Consider the following 20,862-nt stretch of genomic DNA (forward strand, 5'->3'; position numbering starts at 1 on the left):
AATTTTGGTTTGTAGCTCTGTTCCTTTCCTTTCGCACCTCAGGTACCAGCTTCTGAATGCAGTCTGAGCTCCACCCAGGCACAACCAGCTCTAAATCACACTTCAGGCAGTAACATTTGGGAACTGTGCAAGCTCGGTTGAGGGAATAAAAGTCCACACCTGACATTATCCGTGTATTCCTACAGCATTACAGGTGCACTTTCACTTGCAAATAGTAAAGTAATTTGGTTTGCATTTTCCAGCAGTCCTATCTGCATTTGGGCCCTGTGTGGTGTTTCTTCCCCAGCATGCCATGCCACCCCACCCCGCCCCTCAAGTCCTGGAGGACCATGAACACAAACAGAAGACTCTGAATGAAGCAATCTTTTTGCCCAACCACCTGCTGTTGAATTGTTTCAACCTGATTTCAACCTGTTTATAAATTACTTCTTGAAACAGCTAATATCATCCTGCAGTTTAAATAGAAAATCCTGGGAGAAACTCAGAATCACAGTTTCATGCTCTTTAGTCATCATCTAGAGAGTGTAAAAAAAAAAAAAAAAAAAAAAAAGACAAGAACTGTGTGTACCAGTAGGCTGTGACATCGCTTTAAAAAGTAATGAGCACACCGTGACCAGGCAGTACTGCCATTAATATTCAACACCTCTTGTACAACACACTTCAAATTAGTTTCTTCGCTTCCAGGCTCATGGCACCATCGGTTGTAAGTATGCTGCTACCAAGTGCTTGTCTACTACAATCGCAACGGCTGTGAGATGCCACCTAAATCCCATTTAGTCTCAGCAATTAGGGCCGGTGTCTAGGAACGTGTTCATGCATCTGAAAGTTAGCTATTGATTTAGGTCAGGGTAACCAATCCTGTATAAAAAAAGGCTTCTGCAGAGTGTTCGAGAGGTGCGGGCCGGCCGAGGGGGCGCTAAGCGCGGGCCCCGCGGCGCCTCCTTTACCAAGATGGCCTCGGCGCTGGGGTCCACGGGCGCGGCCATCTTGTAAAGGCCAGAGCGGCGGCCCGTAGGGGGCTACCGCTGGCAGAGCTGCCAGATTCGAAGGTCACAACGAGTGAGTGAGCAGCCCACGTGGAGCGAACTTCGCCTCGGTCTGTGGGTACAGCTCGCCCCCGGGATGGCGAGGCGACGAGCGCTGAGGCGCTGCCTGCAGCTGTTGGCGCCCTCGGCAGAGCCGGCGCGCCGGGGCCGGGGGCGGCGGAACCCAGGCGCCGGCCGCCGCGGCCCCTCCCTCCGCGCGGGGGTGCTGTGCCCGGGGGCGCTGTGGCCCGCAGCCCTGGAGCAGCGGCAGCGGCGGCGGCGCGCGCGCCCAGCCGCCCCCCGCGCCAGGTGAGCCCGCCCCCCTGCCGCCTCGAGCTGTAGCTCCCCGAGCTCCGCGCTCCCGCTCGCTCTCCCGCCCGCGTATCTTTTTCGCGGCTCGCTTCCCCCTCGGCCTCTGGGTGGGGCAGCCAGCACACCCCGGCCTGGGGCCGTTTGGACTGCTCGGCGAAGTGGAGCGCGCAGTGGGTGGGATTACGGGGCCGAGCCCTGCCTCGTCCTGGAGATGCTGTACTTGTGAGCGGCAGGCGTTCGTTTGAATTTCTGCACCTCTAGAGTTGCGGAGCCCGCGTCTCTGAAGCTGCCTGGGTGAAGAGCCACATTATTATTTTTTTTTTTCTCTTGGGAAAGTAGCCGTCTCTGGGACTTGTTTTAGATCCCATCTTCTCTTCAAATCACCAGGTCACATCTTCGCTGATCGAAATACATGTGGGTGTATTTTCTGTGGCTGTATGTAAATGAATGGGTCGACAGCATTCTTAGAGCAACTTATTTCTGCCTCATATAGGGTGTTTATCTTTTAAAACTTCATTCCAACAGGTTTCTTTGCTTTTGTCTTGAAAATGAACCACGAATGGAATAGCAGAAGAAAGGAGCAAGGTGGGGTGGGGTGGTGGAAGCTGGTGCTTTCTGAGTTTTCTGTTCTGTGGTTGTTTCTTAAGTTGGGTATTATTGCGGGCGGTCCCCGCCCCCGGTATAGAACTCGCTGGGGCGCTGATAGTTGAGATAAATATGCTTCCTCGGGCTACGATCTGATATCAACACGGCAACCGAACCTGGAGAATATTAAGAGAATGAGAAAAGTTAACCTTTAAAAAGTCATTTAGTTCTTGTCCTTGCCTTTACTGTTATAATATGACTCACCTCCTTTACTTGGGCTGAGCATGAAGTGTTTGCTATTTGATAATTCTGAGTAATTTATTGAGAGACACTCCTGAGATACAACTCTCTGAAAATTAAACAGTTTCAATCTCTTTAAAAGTGGATATCTAGCATTTCTATTTATATTTTAGTGTTTTTGATTTAGCCTCGGACATCAATACCATTTAGGAAGAAATTACGTAATCTTTAAAAGGAAAAGATTACCCATATCCCACAATAGTTTGATGTTGTTGCAAGAAAACATCAGGTCTGTGAGAGAAATTAGGGCAAGTGTATTTAAGAGAGATTGACTTCACTTAAGACTGTTTTGGGTTAACTGAAAACACAGTCCCAATTTTCAGAAATTTTTTGTTAGATTCTGCAGGCTTTCCTGCTGCAAGAATTTCGGTAAGTCTCCAAAAGAGGAAAAATACTTAATGTATTTCTCATACCTTGTTTTCACTCACAATTCCAAGTTAAGTTGTACCGATTTCATATTGCAAAACTTAATTTTTAAAGTAGTCCAAGGATAATTGTATGAAGGACCTTTTAATGTAAGCATTCCATCGTAGGGTTTTGGTTATGTTTTAGTTGATAGAGTCATCCTCATGTTTGAAAACGGTATTATTTATGTTCCTTTGGTGTTTGTGAGTTTGGGAAACTGAGGGGGAACATTTTGTCTCTGTTGGGAAAGATACTATTTGCCTTTGATTTTGGTGTTTCATTCTGCTTTTTCTTTGTAGTGGTAGATGGCTGTGGATGTGGTGGGTTTTTCCATGCCATTCTACTCTTTATGTAAATAAGATATGGCTATAGCTGGGAGGCTGTGTTCATCTGGCATTTTAGATTGAAAAGCACACAAGTAAAAAGTGTTAGCATTGAAGAAGTATTTGGGAGCCATATTCGCACATAAGTAATGGTTAATGAGCGAGCATCTTTATGCTGAAGGCCTGTGAGAGCATGTATAAAAGTGGCATTAAAGAAAAATCCCTCGTTAATTCTAGCATAAGGCCCAAGTAATAAACCATTCTAACTGCTATAATACTGAAGAATTCTACCTATCTCTGCCTGCCTATCTCTTTATAGTTAGTGCTTTGCGGGACTTGTCTTTTGAATTTACAACTATTTATTGTGTATTTAAATATCTTATTAATAGACTTTTGTGATAGATTATGTATGAACTCCTATGACCCCAGGGTCGGTTTGGTTATGTCAGAAATAGTCTTTTGCCAACTCAGGTGGTTAAATAATGTATTATAAGTATTATAACTATGACTTACAAAGCCCTTTCACGTACTTATGTATTTTTAGTTTAATTTAATAGACCTACAGTGTGTGAAATTATTAACGTTGTTCTACAGATGATGCAAACAGGAAACTGAGAGCTGGGAAGTTTTAGTGGTTTCCCAAGGTCCCTTAGCACAGCAGCTCTGGCCTTCTGTAGTAGTATCCACTGCTGCCTCTTGTCAGAAAGGTGTGCTAATGAAGCCAAGGTAGAGTGGTGTTGCTCAGCAAGCTCTGGTCAGCGTCACAGCCACAGATTGTACCCCTAAACCTATTGTTTGTGAATGGTCAGTATCACTGGTTAAAGAGGCCCAGGACTGGCTTATAGATGGATCAGCATAAATTCACAAGTGTGTTTGAGAAATAACTCAGTATGTACCTGTTAGCTAAAACAATCCATTTTTTCCCTTGAAGGCAGCAGATTTTCATGTTTATCTTATTTGGGGGTCTTCCCAGATTAAGGAATAGTAACACGTTGACCGAAAGGAAGTGCCCGTACACCTCTATGCTCTTCTGAAATCTCTCTTATTTCTGAAAGTAAAGTTGTCAGAATAAAGAAACACCAAGCTTCCTGATTGTTCCTGGCACTCCTTACCCTGGTCAGATGCTTGTTTGCTTTGCTTACAAGACTCTGATGCTAGGACATCTGGACAACACGCAGTAATTGGTTTGGAAAGTTTTCTGTAGTTCTTCAAACTACAAAGATGTTTGTTCTCTTTTTAAGTTACTGTGTTCATTCCTTTGGCTTGTTTGGAGAGTTTGTGAAAAGAAGTACTGTGCGTTTATTCAGAATATGGTGCTATTATATGGTTGAAGTAACTAAGGACAGTTAAAAAGTTTCTAGACTCCCTTTTTAAAAAACTTAAGGCCCGTTTATCTGTTTATGAGCTAAACTAAGTAAAATATCCTGCATGAGGTGAAATGTGTCCTTTATCTTCTTATTCTGATCATTGCTCTTCTGATCCAAGTGTTGTTAAATATAATTACGATGAGAGCATGGCTCATAAGTAGTCCAGGTTCTATCACCAGGCAGAGCTGGAGCCTCTGAATGTCATGTCACTCTCCAGCCTGACTCGCTTCACCTGTGAAGTAAGGGGGTTCACACAGTGATGAACTTGAGTCATGGGATGTTCAAGTTAGAAAGGACTGAAGTGTGTACCTCGTGTTTAATTTACAGATTTCCTGTTTCTACTCTTGCAAGAGTTTTTAGCCAATCATGATAACCACAAAGCCAAAACTTCAAAATTAGGCTTCACCATTTCACAGAGATATACTTTAACATTCTTGGATGGAAGTTGATTCCTCTGTCATTCTTTGCCCATATGGTGTCTCAGTTTTTTTTTTTTTTAACATTTATTTATTTTTGAGACAGAGAGAGACAGAGCATGAACAGGGGAGGGTCAGAGAGAGAGGGAGACACAGAATCGGAAGCAGGCTCCAGGCTCTGAGCCATCAGCCCAGAGTCCGATGCGGGGCTCGAACTCACGGACCGTGAGATCGTGACCTGAGCCGAAGTCGGCCGCTCAACCGACTGAGCCACCCAGGCGCCCCATGGTGTCTCAGTTTTATGTGTAGATGAATTGTTCGTTGTATACACATGTTGTATGTGTGCTGTTCTCAGCTTGTTTTTTAACTGGCAAATATGAATGCTGGTAGACACGTTTGAATAAATCACAATGAAGAGTTTGACAACCTTTTGATGTTGTCAGCAATATTCTCTTGGTTAAGCATGAATATGTAGACCTTTGTAATTCCTTTTTGCTTAGCTGCCTAAATATCTTAAAATCATATTTTATAATAATGGTTATCTCCAATTTACTATAAACTGCTCACATTTTAGTTTTATTTATTTTTGATAGAGACAGAGCACAAGTGGGGAGGGGCAGAGAGATAAGGAGACACAGAATCCGAAGCAGGCTCCAGGCTCCGAGCTGTCAGCACAGAGCCCGACGCCAGGCTCGAACTCACAAACCGCGAGATCATGACCTGAGCTGAAGTTGGACGCTTAACCGACTGAGCCACCCAGGTGCCCCAACTGCTCACATTTTAGCAAGTCTTATTGAAGACCTAACTATGCATTTATATGGTACCCCGAGGCTGTAGAGTGACCATTCCTCCAGGTTTTCCTGAGACTGAGGAAGTTCAGGATGTAGGACTCTCCGTGCTGAAACTGGGAAAGCCCTGGGCACGCTAGATACATTGATCCCCATGCCTGAAGTTGTCTTCATGGAACTTGATTAACAATTCTTCTTGGTTGGAAGGGTAAGATGCTAGGTGGTTATATGCTGGATGGACTCAAAGACATCTTTTCAAGGCAAGGAAAAGCTCTTCAAGGCCTCATGTGTAGTTTCTGTTTATATGGCTGAAGTATAGAACTATATAAAAACACTTCATTATTTGTTCTTCACAGTGTAACTTTATATATTTAAAAAATATTTTTTAATGTTTGTTCCTTTTTGGGGGGGGAGGGGCAGAGAGAGAGGGAGACACAGAATCCCAAGCAGGCTCCAGGCTCTGAGCTGTCAGCACAGAGCCCGATGTGGGGCTCTAACCCAAAAGCTGTGAGATCATGACCTGAGCCGAAGTCAGACGGTTAACTGACTGAGACACCCAGGTGCCCACACAGTGTAACTTTAAATGAGAACAGTTCAGTAATTAAATGGGTCACATCATTTGAAATCCTCTCCCTGTAAAATTAAAAGGGCAGTTAATATTTATAAGGGAACTTATCAGGGAACTACTAAGTGCTTTTGACTTTGAAAGGGACAAAAAAGGACAATGTTGAAAGCAAAAAAAGGCTAGCCTGTCTGTGAGCCTTTAACTGTTAGCTATAGGTTGCTAACTTTGAAACTGGTATCTGTTCTAGATAAATTTATTGGATTTTCCTTGCAGATCCAGCATGGTGAGTGGAAAGAGCATGGACTTTGGAATCTGATTCAACTTGGGTTGGATCTCCAGGTCTAGCTGTTAACCAGCTTTTTTTTTCACTTTATGCAAACTGTTAAACTCTGTAAACCTTTTGTGACATCACCTTTAACATAAGGATCGAATGTTATGTTATGCTGGGAATGTTGTGAGGATCAAACACGATAACGAATACATTTAAAGTGGCACATAGTAAGTGCACATAGTAAGTATGGCGATAAACAGTAGCGGTCATGTCTGCTGCTCGGGGTACCCACGTTTGGATTAGGAAGGCTGTATTACGAAGGATTGTGTTTTCATAGCTTCCCTGAACTTTGCAGCTATGGTTATTGTCTCAGTTGGGATTCGTTCGGGGAGGCCTAGAGTTGGAAAGTCCAGACTTGTTATGGGGGGCCCCCGAAGTCGTTTTAGACCTCTGTGCCATTCCCAGGAATCGCCATCATATTCATGGCTCACAGTGGCTCCAGCCAGCAAGATGCAGGAAGAATCAAAAATAATGTCTCCCTTTCCCTTAAGGAGACTCCCAGAGCATCACGTGAGACTTCTTTTTGCTTGAATCACAAAATGTCGTTAATATGGCTGATCCCTAGTTGGAAAGGTGGGAAAGGTAGCCATTTAGGTGGCGCAGAGCTAGTAACCATAAGTGAAACCGAGGCTCTGTTACTGAAGAGAAAGAGGGTGAGGGGACTAGATTTTATGGTAGGCATCTTCTAGTCTTTACCGCTAGGTCACAACTTTACCAGCATAGAACTCAAGACCTCAGGAATTTCCTGGGATTTTTCAGTTTTTCTTTCTCTAATTAGTAGTGGGAATGCCCTCTGTTGGCTTTTTGTCTCACTGTCCTTTGGTTACTTTTGCTTCTCCTGTAATTTTGATTTTATAATTTTGTTTTCAAAAACAATTAACTCTGCCCTAGTGAAGAGTAATTAGGCAATTAAACTCCGGTTCTTCATTTATTCATTCAATAAATATTATTGGGCACTCCTTATGTGTAGGCTACTTTGGGTTACAATAGGCAATGTGAATCACCACTGACTGTGTTTCCTTTTCTTTTGGTTTGGCTTCCTGGGAGCACAGAGTCAAATTTGTGACCCAGCTGGACTGAATACAAGTCTGTGACCTATCAACCTTTGTCCTTAGCATTGTGGTCTTCCCTGTCCTTGTGCTGTGTGGTCATCTTGGGGATTATGCGCCCCCCCCCCCCCCCAACTTGTAGTGTGGGACAGGGAGGAAGAGTAGGCTTTATTGTTGGCAGTTGCTAGGCTAGCATAAATTCAGGGGTGTCAGAAAGTCCCTTTGGTCCTTCTTAGATGCCTGTCCTACCTCTATGCCAATGACTAATTCGAAGCAGCAGTTCTTAACCCTGCCTATATTGGAATCACCCACAGAGTTTTTAAAAACTATCTGGGGAACTCCCACCTGACATTTTAATTCAGTAGCTTCAAGTATAGTTTAAATTTTTTTTAAATGTTTATTTATATTTAAGAGAGAGAGCACAAGTGGGGGAGGGGCAGAGAGAGAGGGAGACAGAATCCGAAGCAGGCTCCAGGCTCCAGGCTCCAAGCTGTCAGCACAGAGCCCAACGTGGGGCTCAAATTCATGAGCTGTGAGATCATGACCAGAGCCAAAGTCGGATCCCCAGCTGACTGAGCCACCTGGGTGCCCCAACTCAGGTATAGTTTAACAGCCTTCATAGGTAATTCTGATGTGTAGCCAGCCTTGAGAATCCCAGGGCGAAGGCTTTGTACTCAGGTGGCTTGGAAATACTTAGGTAACAACGTGGGACTCCTCTCTATCAGTTATACTGGAGATCACATCCTTTCTTAATAACCTGTTTTGACCACCAGAAGGGGACGTGGCAGAGCACTGAGATTAGTCATCACTTGGGTAAGAGATACAAGACGCTGAACTGCTTTGGGGGACATTTAGCCAAAGTTGGCCATGCTTGCTTATTTTACGGGCTCCTATGGTGGGAAGTCCTTTGAGCCAAAGAATTCTCGTAAATGGGGCTCAAGCTCTGGGGAAGGTGCTGATTGTAGATGTGGCCACTGTTAGTATTATGAGTTTGCACATTTTTCTCCCTGGGGGCAGGAAAGAGAGATAAGGAGGGTGAGGTGGAGAGGATTATTATTTTCAGAGCTAGGACACTATTCAAGGTTTATGAAAAGTCTTCTGGTAAATCCAGAGAGTTGCTGAGGCCATAAGGGGCTATGGGATTGCATAGGAATCCTTTGGAGAACCGTGGTTTCATTTTTGTTCTGAGTTGTATGAATTCCAGGAAGACCGGGACTTATTTTTACTCAAATATAAGAACAAAAACACATTCCAGAGTTTCATTTCAGTTTATTCATGCCATTACTCTCTGCTCTCATATCTTATAAGTGCAGAAATTTAAAAATCGAATATGTATTCCACTAAAGTGCTTAGAATATAAGATAGTGGCTTACCGTTATTGAGGGCTTATTGTGTGCCAGACACTAGGCTATGGTTTATGTACATTTTGTCCAGTATCACAGTGAATGGGCACCAGACAAGGAAACTGTAAGAGTCAGAGATGACAAACTAGGAAGTATTTATTTTAAAATGTTTTAAATTTTTTATGTTCCTTTTCCTAGTAATGTGGTTTTTCCTGGTAACTGATGCATGTATATTTAATTTAAAACATTTTTTTTTAATGTTTATTTATTTTATTTATTTATTTTTTTAAATTTTTTTTTCAACGTTTTTTATTTATTTTTGGGACAGAGAGAGACAGAGCATGAACGGGGGAGGGGCAGAGAGAGAGGGAGACACAGAATCGGAAACAGGCTCCAGGCTCCGAGCCATCAGCCCAGAGCCTGACGCGGGGCTCGAACTCACGGACCGTGAGATTGTGACCTGGCTGAAGTCGGACGCTTAACCGACTGTGCCACCCAGGCGCCCCAATGTTTATTTATTTTTGAGAGAGAGAGACAGAGCATGAGCGGAGAGGGGCAGAGAGAGAGGGAGACAGAGAATCCAAAGCAGGCTCCAGGCTCTGAGCTGTCAGCACAGAGCCCGATGCAGGGCTCGAACCCACGAGCTGTGAGATCATGACTCAGCCGAAGTTGGATGCTTAACCAACTGAGCCACCCAGGCACCCCAAGTGTATTTTAATTATATCCATTTTTTATGTGCTTTTATAATTTGCTACCTACTTCCTAGTATTCTGAAAATATACTGGGTTGAACTTACAGAATTTCAAAGTTCCTTTGAACTTGATTCTGTTAGTTGACCTCTCGGGGATGTCATATGATGCCACTTTGAACCTGATGTTACACTGTCAGGAGATGGGCTGAGCAGGGTCTGACCTCAGTAGTGCCCTGGGCCTTGCCTCCTTGTAAAAACCCCCACTAGTGGTTTGGTTTTTGTCATTAACCTTTTTATCTCCGTTTTTGGCATCCCTGATCCTGGGGTCACAGAACTTCCTGTGTGAACCACGTGGCATACAGGGAAAAGTATTCCTTACCAGTTGAATTTGGGCCAGTTCTTATGGAAATGCCTTATACTAAAAACTACAGTTTTCAGTATTCATAGCTGACACTTCTGTAAACCTGTTTCTCCAAAATCTATATGGTTGCTTATGATGTTTTTTCCCCCCTAAAGGATTCTGAATGCTTGGAGGTTAGAGGCTTGTATTGTCCACCATACCTGGAAAGCTAGAATTTGGACATAGTAGACATTCACACCATGTTTGGTAAATGACTCTAAGAATGATTTAAGTATATAGGCCCTTACAAATTATATCTGAAATCTTATTATAAGGTTGGAAATCTAATGGCTGTTTGATTATCAGATTTGTTGTGAAATCTCTCCTGAAAGATTTTAAGCTCTAAATAATCTCCTGGTCTGCTTGATAAACCCATGAAACTACACTTTCTCCAAGGAGCTAACCTTGCTGTTCTCAGATGAAAAATGCTGTGCTTATTCCTTGCTGACCCAGCCTGGGAAGGTGGCTGCATCTGAGCTAACTTTAGAGGGGAACCTCCTAGCAGGGAGGAGAACTTGGGAGGGGCACGTGGCTTGGTAGTAGCCACGCTAGAGGGGACAGCTCTTTTGTGGCTTTGAGCAGGCTCTCTGGTGCAGCCACCGGCTGTTAGAATCAGGGAGGTAGAAGGGGCCTGACGGGTGTGGCCCAGGCCTCTCATTTTACAGATGGAGAAAGTGAATCTCAATGATAGTGACTTTTTAAGTGTTAAAGAATTCAGGAATGCCTGGGTGGCTCGGCCAGTTAAACATCTGACTGTTGATCTTGGCTCAGGTCATGATCTGGTTCGTGAGTTCGAGCCCTGAGTTGGGGCTCCTCTCTGGTGTCATGGAGCCTGCTTGGGATTTTCTCTCTCCTTCTCTCTGCTCCTCCTCCTCCTCTCTGCTCTCTCTCACTTGCTCTCTCAGAATAAATAAACTTTAAAAAAGAAAAAATAAATGTTACACAATTCAGTGCAGTCTCGACTTACTATGGTTTGACTTTTGGTTTTTCAACTTCATGATGATGCAAAAGCCATACATATTCAGTAGAAACCACACTTTGAATTTTGAACTGCTCCAAGGTAATGTTCATGGTATGATCCTGGCAGTACCCAGGCTCCCAGTCAGGCCTATGATCACAAGGGTGGCCAGTCGACACACTTAGAGCCATTCTGTCCCCACACGACCATTCTGTTTTCACTTTAAGCAGTCAATAAATACATGAGCTGTTCAGCCCTTTATTCCAAAACCGGCTTTGTGTTACATGATGTAGCCCAGCTGTAGACTGACTAAGTGTTCTGAGCACATGCAAGGTAGGCCTGTGATGTTGGGTAGGTTAGGTGTGTTGGATGCATTTTTGATCTGAGTTAGTTCCAGCTTCAGGATGGGTTTATCGGGATTCACCCTGTTGTAAGTCAAGAAAGCTCAGTACAGTAAAAGCTGGAACCAGAACTGAAGTCAGAAGTAAAAGAGAGTGCTTTCCCCCTCAGTCCCCTTCCTTTCTATCCAGGAGCTATGAAGACCAGTTTCTCCATTCCTGTTCTTTATGGGTTATACTTTAAAAAACAAAAAGCTTTCTTTTTGCATAATTGATGGAGAGAGAGACAGGGGAGAGAGAGGCCACATTTGAAAGAATATTTTTGTTCAAATCTTGGCTTAAGGAACAGTAAATGAGCACTTAAGGTCATATAACAGATTTAGGATGTACTTCTTAGTTTCTTAACCATCAAGTTAGTCTTTCCTCCCCACCAGCCCCAACCTTTTCAATTAAGTAATTATATCATACAGGTGTCACTGATTATAACAGATGACGGTGCTTATTTGCGTTATTTTTAAGAAATTGAGGTGATAACCGTGTTGTTTCATTAAACATACCTCTTTTTTTTTTTTTTTTTTAATTTTTTTTTTTCAACGTTTTTTATTTATTTTTGGGACAGAGAGACAGAGCATGAACGGGGGAGGGGCAGAGAGAGAGGGAGACACAGAATCGGAAACAGGCTACAGGCTCCAGGCTCCGAGCCATCAGCGCAGAGCCTGACGCGGGGCTCAAACTCACGGACCGCGAGATTGTGACCTGGCTGAAGTCGGACGCTTAACCGACTGCGCCACCCAGGCGCCCCTAAACATACCTCTTTATGCATGCTTTCTCAATTTGCCATAACATGCCGTTTTAGTATGATTATCCTAAGGATTCCAGTTGTATTACTGTAGGTGGTATTTTAATTTTTTTTAATGTTTATTTATTTTTGGAGAGAGAGAGTGTGAGCAGGGGAGGGCGGAGAGAGAGAAGACAGAATCTGAAGCAGGCTCTGGGCTCTGAGCTGTCCGCACAGAGCCCGACGCGGGGCTCTAACTCAACAGCTGTGAGATCATGACCTGAGCCGAAGTCAGACTCCCAACTGACTGAGACACCCAGGCGCCCCTGTAGGTGGTATTTTAAAATGGGCTTATAGTCTTGGCGTGCCTGGGTGGCTCGGTCTGTTAAGCGTCCGACTTCGGCTCAGGTCATGCTCTCATGGCTCAAGCCCCGCATCAGACTCTCTGCTGTCAGCGTGGAGCCTGCTTGTGATCCTCTGTCCCCTTTATCTCTGCCTCTCCCCCCCCCCCCCCCCCCCCCCCCCCGCCACACTCTCTGTCTCTCTTGCTTTCTCTCTCTCTCTCACAAAAATAAACATTAAAAAAAATAAAATGGGCTTTGGTCTTAAGCTGCCTTGTTTATTGTTTCCAATTCTCACCTTGTTTATTGTTTCTAATTCTAATCAAAGCTTTGCTTTCTAATACATTTTTTAAAGTTTGAGAGAGAGCATGTGAGCGAACGTCTTTTTTTAAAATATTTATTTACTAGAGGGGTGCCTGGGTGCCTCTGTTGGTTAAACATCCCACTCTTTATTTGGCTCAGGTCATGATCTCACAGTTCATGGGATTGAGCCCTGCGTTGGGCTTCGTGCTGACATCGTGGAGCCTACTTGGGGTTCTCTCTCTCCCTCACTCTCTCTCAAATAAACATTAAAAAACCCTTTGCTTTCTTATTTACATATTGGAAAAAATGTCTTGTAGAGGAGGCACCTATAGTGTGCATATTTTAGTGACTTAAAATCTTCTAATAGCTTATGAAATGACTTTTAGTTCAGTATTTTGAATTGTCTCAGATAGCAAAGATTTTCAGAGCCTTTGGTGTTCTGTGATCAAGAACATTTGTTGTCCTTGACTGGTTTTGAAGGGAGAACATGTTCTCTACTTTGTACCTCAGAGAGTCAGGTGTGTTCCACACTCATTTGTCTCAAAATTGTTTGTTCTGAGTCTTGGTGCTTTTGTTAAGGTAGAATTTCTTTGTGAATTACTTGTGTCAAATGACAAAAATAACACAATTTCATAACAAATTCAGTGTCTTTAAGGGAAGAAAAAATCCATGGATCTGGGGAGTACAGTGCTTCAGGAGTCGTGGAGCACTCTTTCTGAGACATTTTTTGCAATAGTCCATTTTATAGGGCACAGAAGAGGTGATGTGGAAACAGTGCGTGATTGGGAAGGAGGTCGGGATTTTCTTACAAGGCTAGCAGGTCCTGTTTTTAGGGTAAGGTAAGCTAGCTAAGCTGAGTTGGAGGATTGTGGCTGATGTGCGTTAGGATTCTCTGATGGGTTTCCTGTAAGTGCAGGCTGACTTGAGTTTAGATTTGTGGGCCAGGCCACCTGGGCAGCCTCCATTCTGTGGATCCTGATGTGTGAATTAACTTTATCATTTGTTGAAGTATTGAAGTAACTTTTCTGTCTATAATCAGATGAACACTTTATAAGACAGATTTGAAGTTTTTTTTTTTTTTTAAACACAATACTTTGATTATTATAAAGGGTAAGGAAACTTAGACTTTTTATAAAAATATTTTTTTTTTTTTTAAAGTAGGTTCCACACCCAGCATCTGGGGGCTTGAACGTGCAACCCTGAGATCAAGACCTGAGCTGAGATCAAGGGTTGGATGCCTAACTGACTTAACCATCCAGGTGCCCCCCAAATACTTTTTTTTTAACATAAAGTTTTTAAGGAAAGAAAGATTTTAGGACTCTTTTTAAATCTATCTAGAATTCTGAAGTGTTATTTTTCATTTTGAAAAACAACTCAATTGGATCAAAAGTTTCTGGTTATCACATGATTTACTTTTCTACTGAACGTAACAATTTGTATTTGGATAGTGGTTGGAGATACTGCTCCATGACGTCATTGCTTCTCATTACTGTCCTTCAAGGGGATATTTAGGAGTTCTCTTTAATAGGTGCTGAAGCCCACGTTTAGAGAGGTTAGGTTACTTTACCTGTGCTAATATCTCTGTAGTTAGTGGTAAAACTGGAGTCCTTTTACACTCCCAACTAATGTTCTTTTCACTTGTGTGAAGGTAAATTATTTGGTGTGGTATATAGATTTATCCTATATATACATCTATCTAAATGGACACATGTATGCACATATATATTCTGTTATTAAAAGTTGTCATAACTTGTTTTAGTGTGCTCCCAGGTATTGTATATTAAGTTATTTGCTTTGCTTTCTTAGCTTTTTAGTGAAACTGGTTGTTAAGTCAACAAAGTGAGTAAAAGAAAGTCCTAGAAAACAAACAATGTGGTAATTTCTTTGTTAACGTATGTGGTGCACATACCTCCCACAGAACATTCTCCCTTTCATTAGCCAGTGTACTTCTCACTCTTGGACATATCTACCCTCCCACCAGACTCCGATAGGCATGTGGGGGTTAATACCAGTCTCAAGGGAAGCCTGTATTGCATGTGAAGGATGGAAACAGTTTAATTTAATTTATGGAAGCCCTTTGCAGACATTTCAGTGAATTGAAATAGTTTCATTAGCTATGTTATCTAGCATTGCACTAAAAGGACCCTTTTCTTCACTATAGATAGGACCACAGATATAAAATTGTGGATTTCCTGTTATTTTTAGATATCTGAAAATACAGTTCTGAATGTTTTCCAGATTTAGTGTCAGCATCTTTGTTGGTATGTAATGGATAGCCACTCAATTAATATTTATTAAATGTCACCTTTAGGAATAATGATTTGCAATGTCATGATTTAGGAGTATGTTGAAATCCCAAACGTACATTGTACTAATGTAATTTTTTTTTTCAGTTTTTAAAATGATAATGCATTCACTTCTAGGCAGCTGGCAAATCTTAAATGTCAAAGAAAGAAAGGGTAAAACATTTGCTTTTGAAATAGAGAGTTCTTGTTTTTTGAAAGCGTCTTACCCATGTGTGCAGTTATTGAAATAAAATATTTGTACTTGGCACACTTGTCTTCACCAAATGTCACAGTTCAGATCTCTCTTTGGTTAGAGACATTGGGGTAAGTTCCTCTCCTGTTAAGTAGGCACTTAATCTTCAGAGAAATGTGGAGAATGTAGTTGATAGTTACTAGATAGAATTTATGTTGTCCTTTTTGTAACACATTATTCTTTACTATGAAGCTGTGGAGGCCTCTTTTTAATATTTAGTTTTGAGAGAAAGAACAGAGTATGAGTGGGGCAGGGACAGAAAGAGGTTGACCCCAGAATCTGAAGTAGGCTCCAGGCTCTGAGCTGTCCACACAGAGCCTGACATGGGGCTTGAACTCATGCACCGCAAGATCGTGACCTTGAGCCGAAGTCGGATGCTCAACCGACTAGCCACCCAGGCTCCCCACAAATTGTTCTTTAAAGAAGAGCATTTATATTAAAAAAAATTTTTTTTAACGTTTATTTATTTTTGGGACAGAGAGAGACAGAGCATGAACAGGGGAGGGGCAGAGAGAGAGGGAGACACAGAATCGGAAACAGGCTCCAGGCTCTGAGCCATCAGCCCAGAGCCCGACGCGGGGCTCGAACTCATGGACCTCGAGATCGTGACCTGAGCTGAAGTCGGACGCTCAACCGACTGAGCTACCCAGGCACCCCGAAGAGCATTTATATTTTATATTAGTTGTCATAGGGCTTTGTTTAAATTTGCTTCTGGATTCTAGCTTTTTAGTCCAAATTTAGCTATTGGTCACAAAGTTAGTTGTTCACAGAGGAAAGGAGGGTCCACAAATTAATTGTGGTTCTGATTATATTTAATTACCAAGGTTAATGTTTTGCTCCTCTTCCAGAATTTATATTTCCATGTAAAAACTGGTGTATTTCATCAATGTCAAGACAGACATTTTATGCACATTTGAACACCACTGATAGCAGGTTATATCATATGATGTGTGACATTATAATTGATATTGTTACTTTCTTAGTGGCACATAAAATAACAGTGTACCTTACCATTCATTCATGGTGCCTAAAATTGGATGAAAATTAGCATAATGTAAATAATGCTGATGGTGTAAACTTCACCCAGTTTTGAACTCATGAGTTCACACATCTCCTTTCACTTACTGTTGGCCAGAGATCAAGGCTGAATTTTTACTTACATTGTTAAATTTGGAGAGAGATCTATAACCAGAAATAATGAGGAGATTTGCTATGTTTAATTAAGGAAACTCCAGTCTGGATATGTTAAGGGGTTTGTCTGAGTTTGCAAAGCTGAGGGCTAGTGACTGGCAGGGCCATACTTAGAACCTGCTCATCTTCAGTCCTAGTTTTCCCATCATTTTATCTTTGGTGTTTAGAGATGACCGTTGTAAGATTGTCACCGTCCACTACATAGTGACCAGAAGACAGATTTGATGAGGAGCCTTCTCATGTGACCCAGCTCTCAGGCAGGCTCCATACATCTCCACTGGCCGAGGCTCACTTTGTCACTGGAGCACCTGTTGATAGACCTTGTCACTTTGCATGTTCACTGAATGGACTGCCAGTACTTTTCCTCCAGGTGAACAAGTCCAGATTGTGATAGTTCAGGTTTCCATGTCCTGTTTTTTTCTTATCGTTTCACACTCACAGTGCATAGTGTGAAATGGCACAACATAGCACCAACATTTTGTGTTGCTTGAACACTTTCACGGTAGTACATAATCCTGGGGATATATCTCTGAGTACTCAATATTTTAAAAATCATGCTCAAAGGCCCTGTGATAGCAATAGGTGGCCCGAGGTAGGAACATGATGCATTTGAGAAAGATTAAGGCTTGTGTTTGAAGTAGGGGAGAGTGTGGGCAGGGCTAGAAACACCTTCATAGACCATCTTCCCGACCTTTGCCCTCATTCTGAGAACCAAGGCAATCTTCTGTTTTTCTGTTTTATTTATCAGATTTGCTTTTAAAAATATCTTTTCTGAAGACTGGATTTTGTGTGTGTTGGGGTGAAGGGCGTGTTGAGAGAGGATGGCTTTTTGCGAGAAAACTATTAACAGAATTGATTGGGGTGAGAGCCTGAGTGGATGGGAGGAAAGAAAATGGGGACACATGAAAAGACAACTTTGAGAAAATTTGTTGTTCAGGTTTAAGCAGATCAGTGAACCCATTTTTCACTTTCATTTTACTCCCGGGTCCCTGAAAACCTCTCTGTTCTCTTACCTTCGCTTTTATCACCCCCAAAGCAACCTGGGTCCCAGGGTCATCATTTCCATTTGGTGTCCGTGAGTACTTCTGCTTGGATTCTTTCCTGTTGTCTCAAACCCTTTTGCAAGCTCACTGGGTCATAATTCCACCTTCTCTTATGTACTCCAAACACTAGCTTTCCCCTAAATCCTTTACTCAGTTATTGGTGCTGTCATTTCTGGATCCTGCCCCCCCCCCCTTTTTTTTTTTTTTTTTTTTTTTTTTTAACCTATCCCCCACCCTGCCTTACAAATGGTCTGAAGTTCGGGACCATTTAGAGACTCAGGTCTTACTGATTCATCCTCTTATCTCTTGGATTTATTCGGTTCTTTCTCTTCTCACTGTCACTGCCTTCTCATCTTTTGAGAGGGCTGCTCTCTACCTCTTGGTGTTTCAGTTAGAAATGGGGATTATCCTACCTACCCTGAAATTTTGCCAGGAGCGTTAATTTAAATGAAATGTGCCAAACATGTAACAGCGTGCTTTGCTACTACTGGATTTTCTGGGCTGCCCATTCCTACTCACAAGTTTATCTCCCTGGCTCCAGTGTTTAGCCACAGCCTTTTTTTATCCTGCTGTGGGTTATCTCCTTTTTAAGCTCCTTCAATTTTCTTTTTCCTTCTTTTTTTTTTTTTTTTAATTTTAGTTTATTTATTTTGAGAGAGGAAGCAGGGTAGAGAGGGGGGGGGGGGGAGAGGGAGACTCCCAAGCAGCCTCCACACTGTTAGCTCAGAGCCTGATGTGGGCTCAGTCCCACAAATCGTGAGATTATGACCTGAGCTGAAATCAAGAGTCAGATGCTTAACTGACTGAGCCACCCAGGCGCCGCCCCTCCTTCAGTTTTTCTTCATTGCCTACAGTGTAGCCAGACCTCCTTAACGTCTCAGGCCAGGCCCCAGATCTTTTTTTTTTTTTTTTTTTACCCAATATATGAAATTTATCGTCAAATTGGTTTCCATACAACACCCAGTACTCATCCCAAAAGGTGCCCTCCTCAATACCCATCACCCACCCTCCCTTCCCTCCCACCCCACATCAACCCTCAGTTTGTTCTCAGTTTTTAAGAGTCTCTTACGCCTTGGCTCGCTTCCACTCTAACCTCTTTTTTTTTCCTTCCCCTCCCCCATGGGTTTCTGTTAAGTTTCTCAGGATCCACATAAGAGTGAAAACATATGGTATCTGTCTTTCTCTGTATGGCTTATTTCCCTTAGCATCACACTCTCCAGTTCCATCCACGTTGCTACAAAGCGCCATATTTCGTTCTTTCTCATTGCCACGTAGTACTCCATTGTGTATATAAACCACAATTTCTTTCTCCATTCATCAGTTGATGGACATTTAGGCTCTTTCCATAATTTGGCTATTGTTGAGAGTGCTGCTATAAACATTGGGGTACAAGTGCCCCTATGCATCAGTACTCCTGTATCCCTTGGGTAAATTCCTAGCAGTGCTATTGCTGGGTCATAGGGTAGGTCTATTTTTAATTTTGTGAGGAACCTCCACACTGTTTTCCAGAGTGGCTGCACCAGTTTGCATTCTCACCAACAGTGCAAGAGGGTTCCCGTTTCTCCACATCCTCTCCAGCATCTATAGTCTCCTGATTTGTTCATTTTGGCCACTCTGACTGGCGTGAGGTGATATCTGAGTGTGGTTTTGATTTGTATTTCCCTGATGAGGAGTAACATTGAGCATCTTTTCATGTGCCTGTTGGCCATCCAGATGTCGTCTTTAGAGAAGTGTCTATTCATGTTTTCTGCCCATTTCTTCACTGGGTTATTTGTTTTTCGGGTGTGGAGTTTGGTGAGCTCTTTATAGATTTTGGATACTAGCCCTTTGTCCGATATGTCATTTGCAAATATCTTTTCCCATTCCGTTGGTTGCCTTTTAGTTTTGTTTGCTGTTTCCTTTGCTGTGCAGAAGCTTTTTATCTTCATAAGGTCCCAGTAGTTCATTTTTGCTTTTAATTCCCTTACCTTTGGGGATGTGTCGAGTAAGAAATTGCTATGACTGAGGTCAGAGAGGTCTTTTCCTTTCTCCTCTAGGGTTTTGATGGTTTCCTGTTTCACATTAAGGTCCTTTATCCATTTTGAGTTTATTTTTGTGAATGGTGTGAGAAAGTGGTCTAGTTTCAACCTTCTGCATGTTGCTGTCCAGTTCTCCCAGCACCATTTGTTAAAGAGACTGTCTTTTTTCCATTGGATGTTCTTTCCTGCTTTGTCAAAGATTAGTTGGCCATATGTTTGTGGGTCTAGTTCTGGGGTTTCTATTCTATTCCATTGGTCTATGTGTCTGTTTTTGTGCCAATACCATGCTGTCTTGATGATTGCAGCTTTGTAGTAGAGGCTAAAGTCTGGGATTGTGATGCCTCCTGCTTTGGTCTTCTTCTTCAAAATTACTTTGGCTATTCGGGGGGCCAGGTCCCAGATCTAATCCCATCCTTCATACCTTTACTGTTGGCTCTCACAAGCCTCCCTTACTTCTTACATCCACATTGGATGGCTGGATGTTGTCCCAAAACCCCGTTTTGGCTTTGCTTTTGTGGTTTTTGAGTCAGAGGGCTCATTTCTCCTTTCTCCTTATCCTCTAATTGTTTAAAACAATGAGCCAAAATGGGGCACTTGGGTGGCTAAGTCAGTTAAGCTTCTGACTTTGGCTCAAGTCATGATCTGAGCTCGTGAGTTTGAGCCCCGTGTCAGGCTCTGTGCTGACAGCTCAGAGCCTGGAGCCTGCTTCAGATTCTGTGTCTCCCTCTCTCTCTCTGCCCCTCCCCCACTCATGCTCTGTCGCTGTCTTTCAAAAATAAATAAACGTTAAAAATAAAACATTGGGCCAAAAATTTATTACATAGTTGGGAGCAATATTATGTATGTATTTATATGTACATGTATATATACACATATGTGTAAATGTGTTTATATAAATATGCACATATCTCACAAGCCGATTTTCATCACAAAGGGCAGGTGGCATCAGGTCAGCTCTGCCATCCCTTAGACATACTACTCTTGGGGAAATAAAAGTCTCCCAACTTGGTGTGTTTGCGTCTGTTAAATGTATTGGGGTTCAAATGGACGGTATTTGCCCTAGTGCTTTGTAAAGTCCTGGGCCTGAACTTAATTATGACCCAGGTAGAGCACTTCTTTGAGAAGAACTGAGATAACTCACCCAGATTTTTTGCTTTGGGATGGAATTTAAGGAATTTAGGTATATGGCCAGTTAGCAGGATTAGGGAAAAAAGAATTATCATTTGGTGGGTGGCAGTCCCTTTATGTACATTATGTCATTTGATCCTTTGAACCCCCATGAGATAAGTAGGTATTTTACAGGCGAGAATATTGAGGACTAGAGAGAGGTGGGTGGTTGCCCAGATCTAAAGCTTGTTAGGCTCTCCTAGCAGTCAGGCTCTGCAGCAGACAGTGGGCGGCTGAGCAACCAACCGTGTGTGCTTCAGCTTTTGTCAGCCCTAGTTTCTTTTCTT

At 42.6% G+C, this 20,862-nt stretch overlaps 1 protein-coding gene across 4 annotated transcripts in view; it reads left to right on the top strand.

The window, feature by feature from the left end:
- Positions 1–957: 957 nt before the first annotated feature.
- NAPEPLD (N-acyl phosphatidylethanolamine phospholipase D) overlaps positions 958–20,862 on the top strand; it is a 46,564-nt gene continuing 26,659 nt past the window's right edge. The window contains exon 1 of one of the 4 annotated variants that reach the window (XM_019451257.2): positions 958–1,334. In XM_019451257.2, the coding sequence (XP_019306802.1) occupies positions 1,123–1,334 (212 nt within the window). In that variant the 5' untranslated portion in view covers positions 958–1,122. Of the gene's footprint in view, positions 1,335–1,388; positions 1,752–13,794; positions 13,878–20,862 lie in introns of those variants that run through there. The other 3 variants (XM_019451260.2, XM_019451258.2, XM_019451259.2) reach the window with 3 other exon arrangements.

The sequence above is a fragment of the Panthera pardus genome, unplaced genomic scaffold, assembly GCF_024362965.1.
Source record: "Panthera pardus isolate Hobbes unplaced genomic scaffold, ASM2436296v1 HiC_scaffold_8, whole genome shotgun sequence".
In the NCBI taxonomy this organism is placed as follows: domain Eukaryota; kingdom Metazoa; phylum Chordata; class Mammalia; order Carnivora; family Felidae; genus Panthera; species Panthera pardus.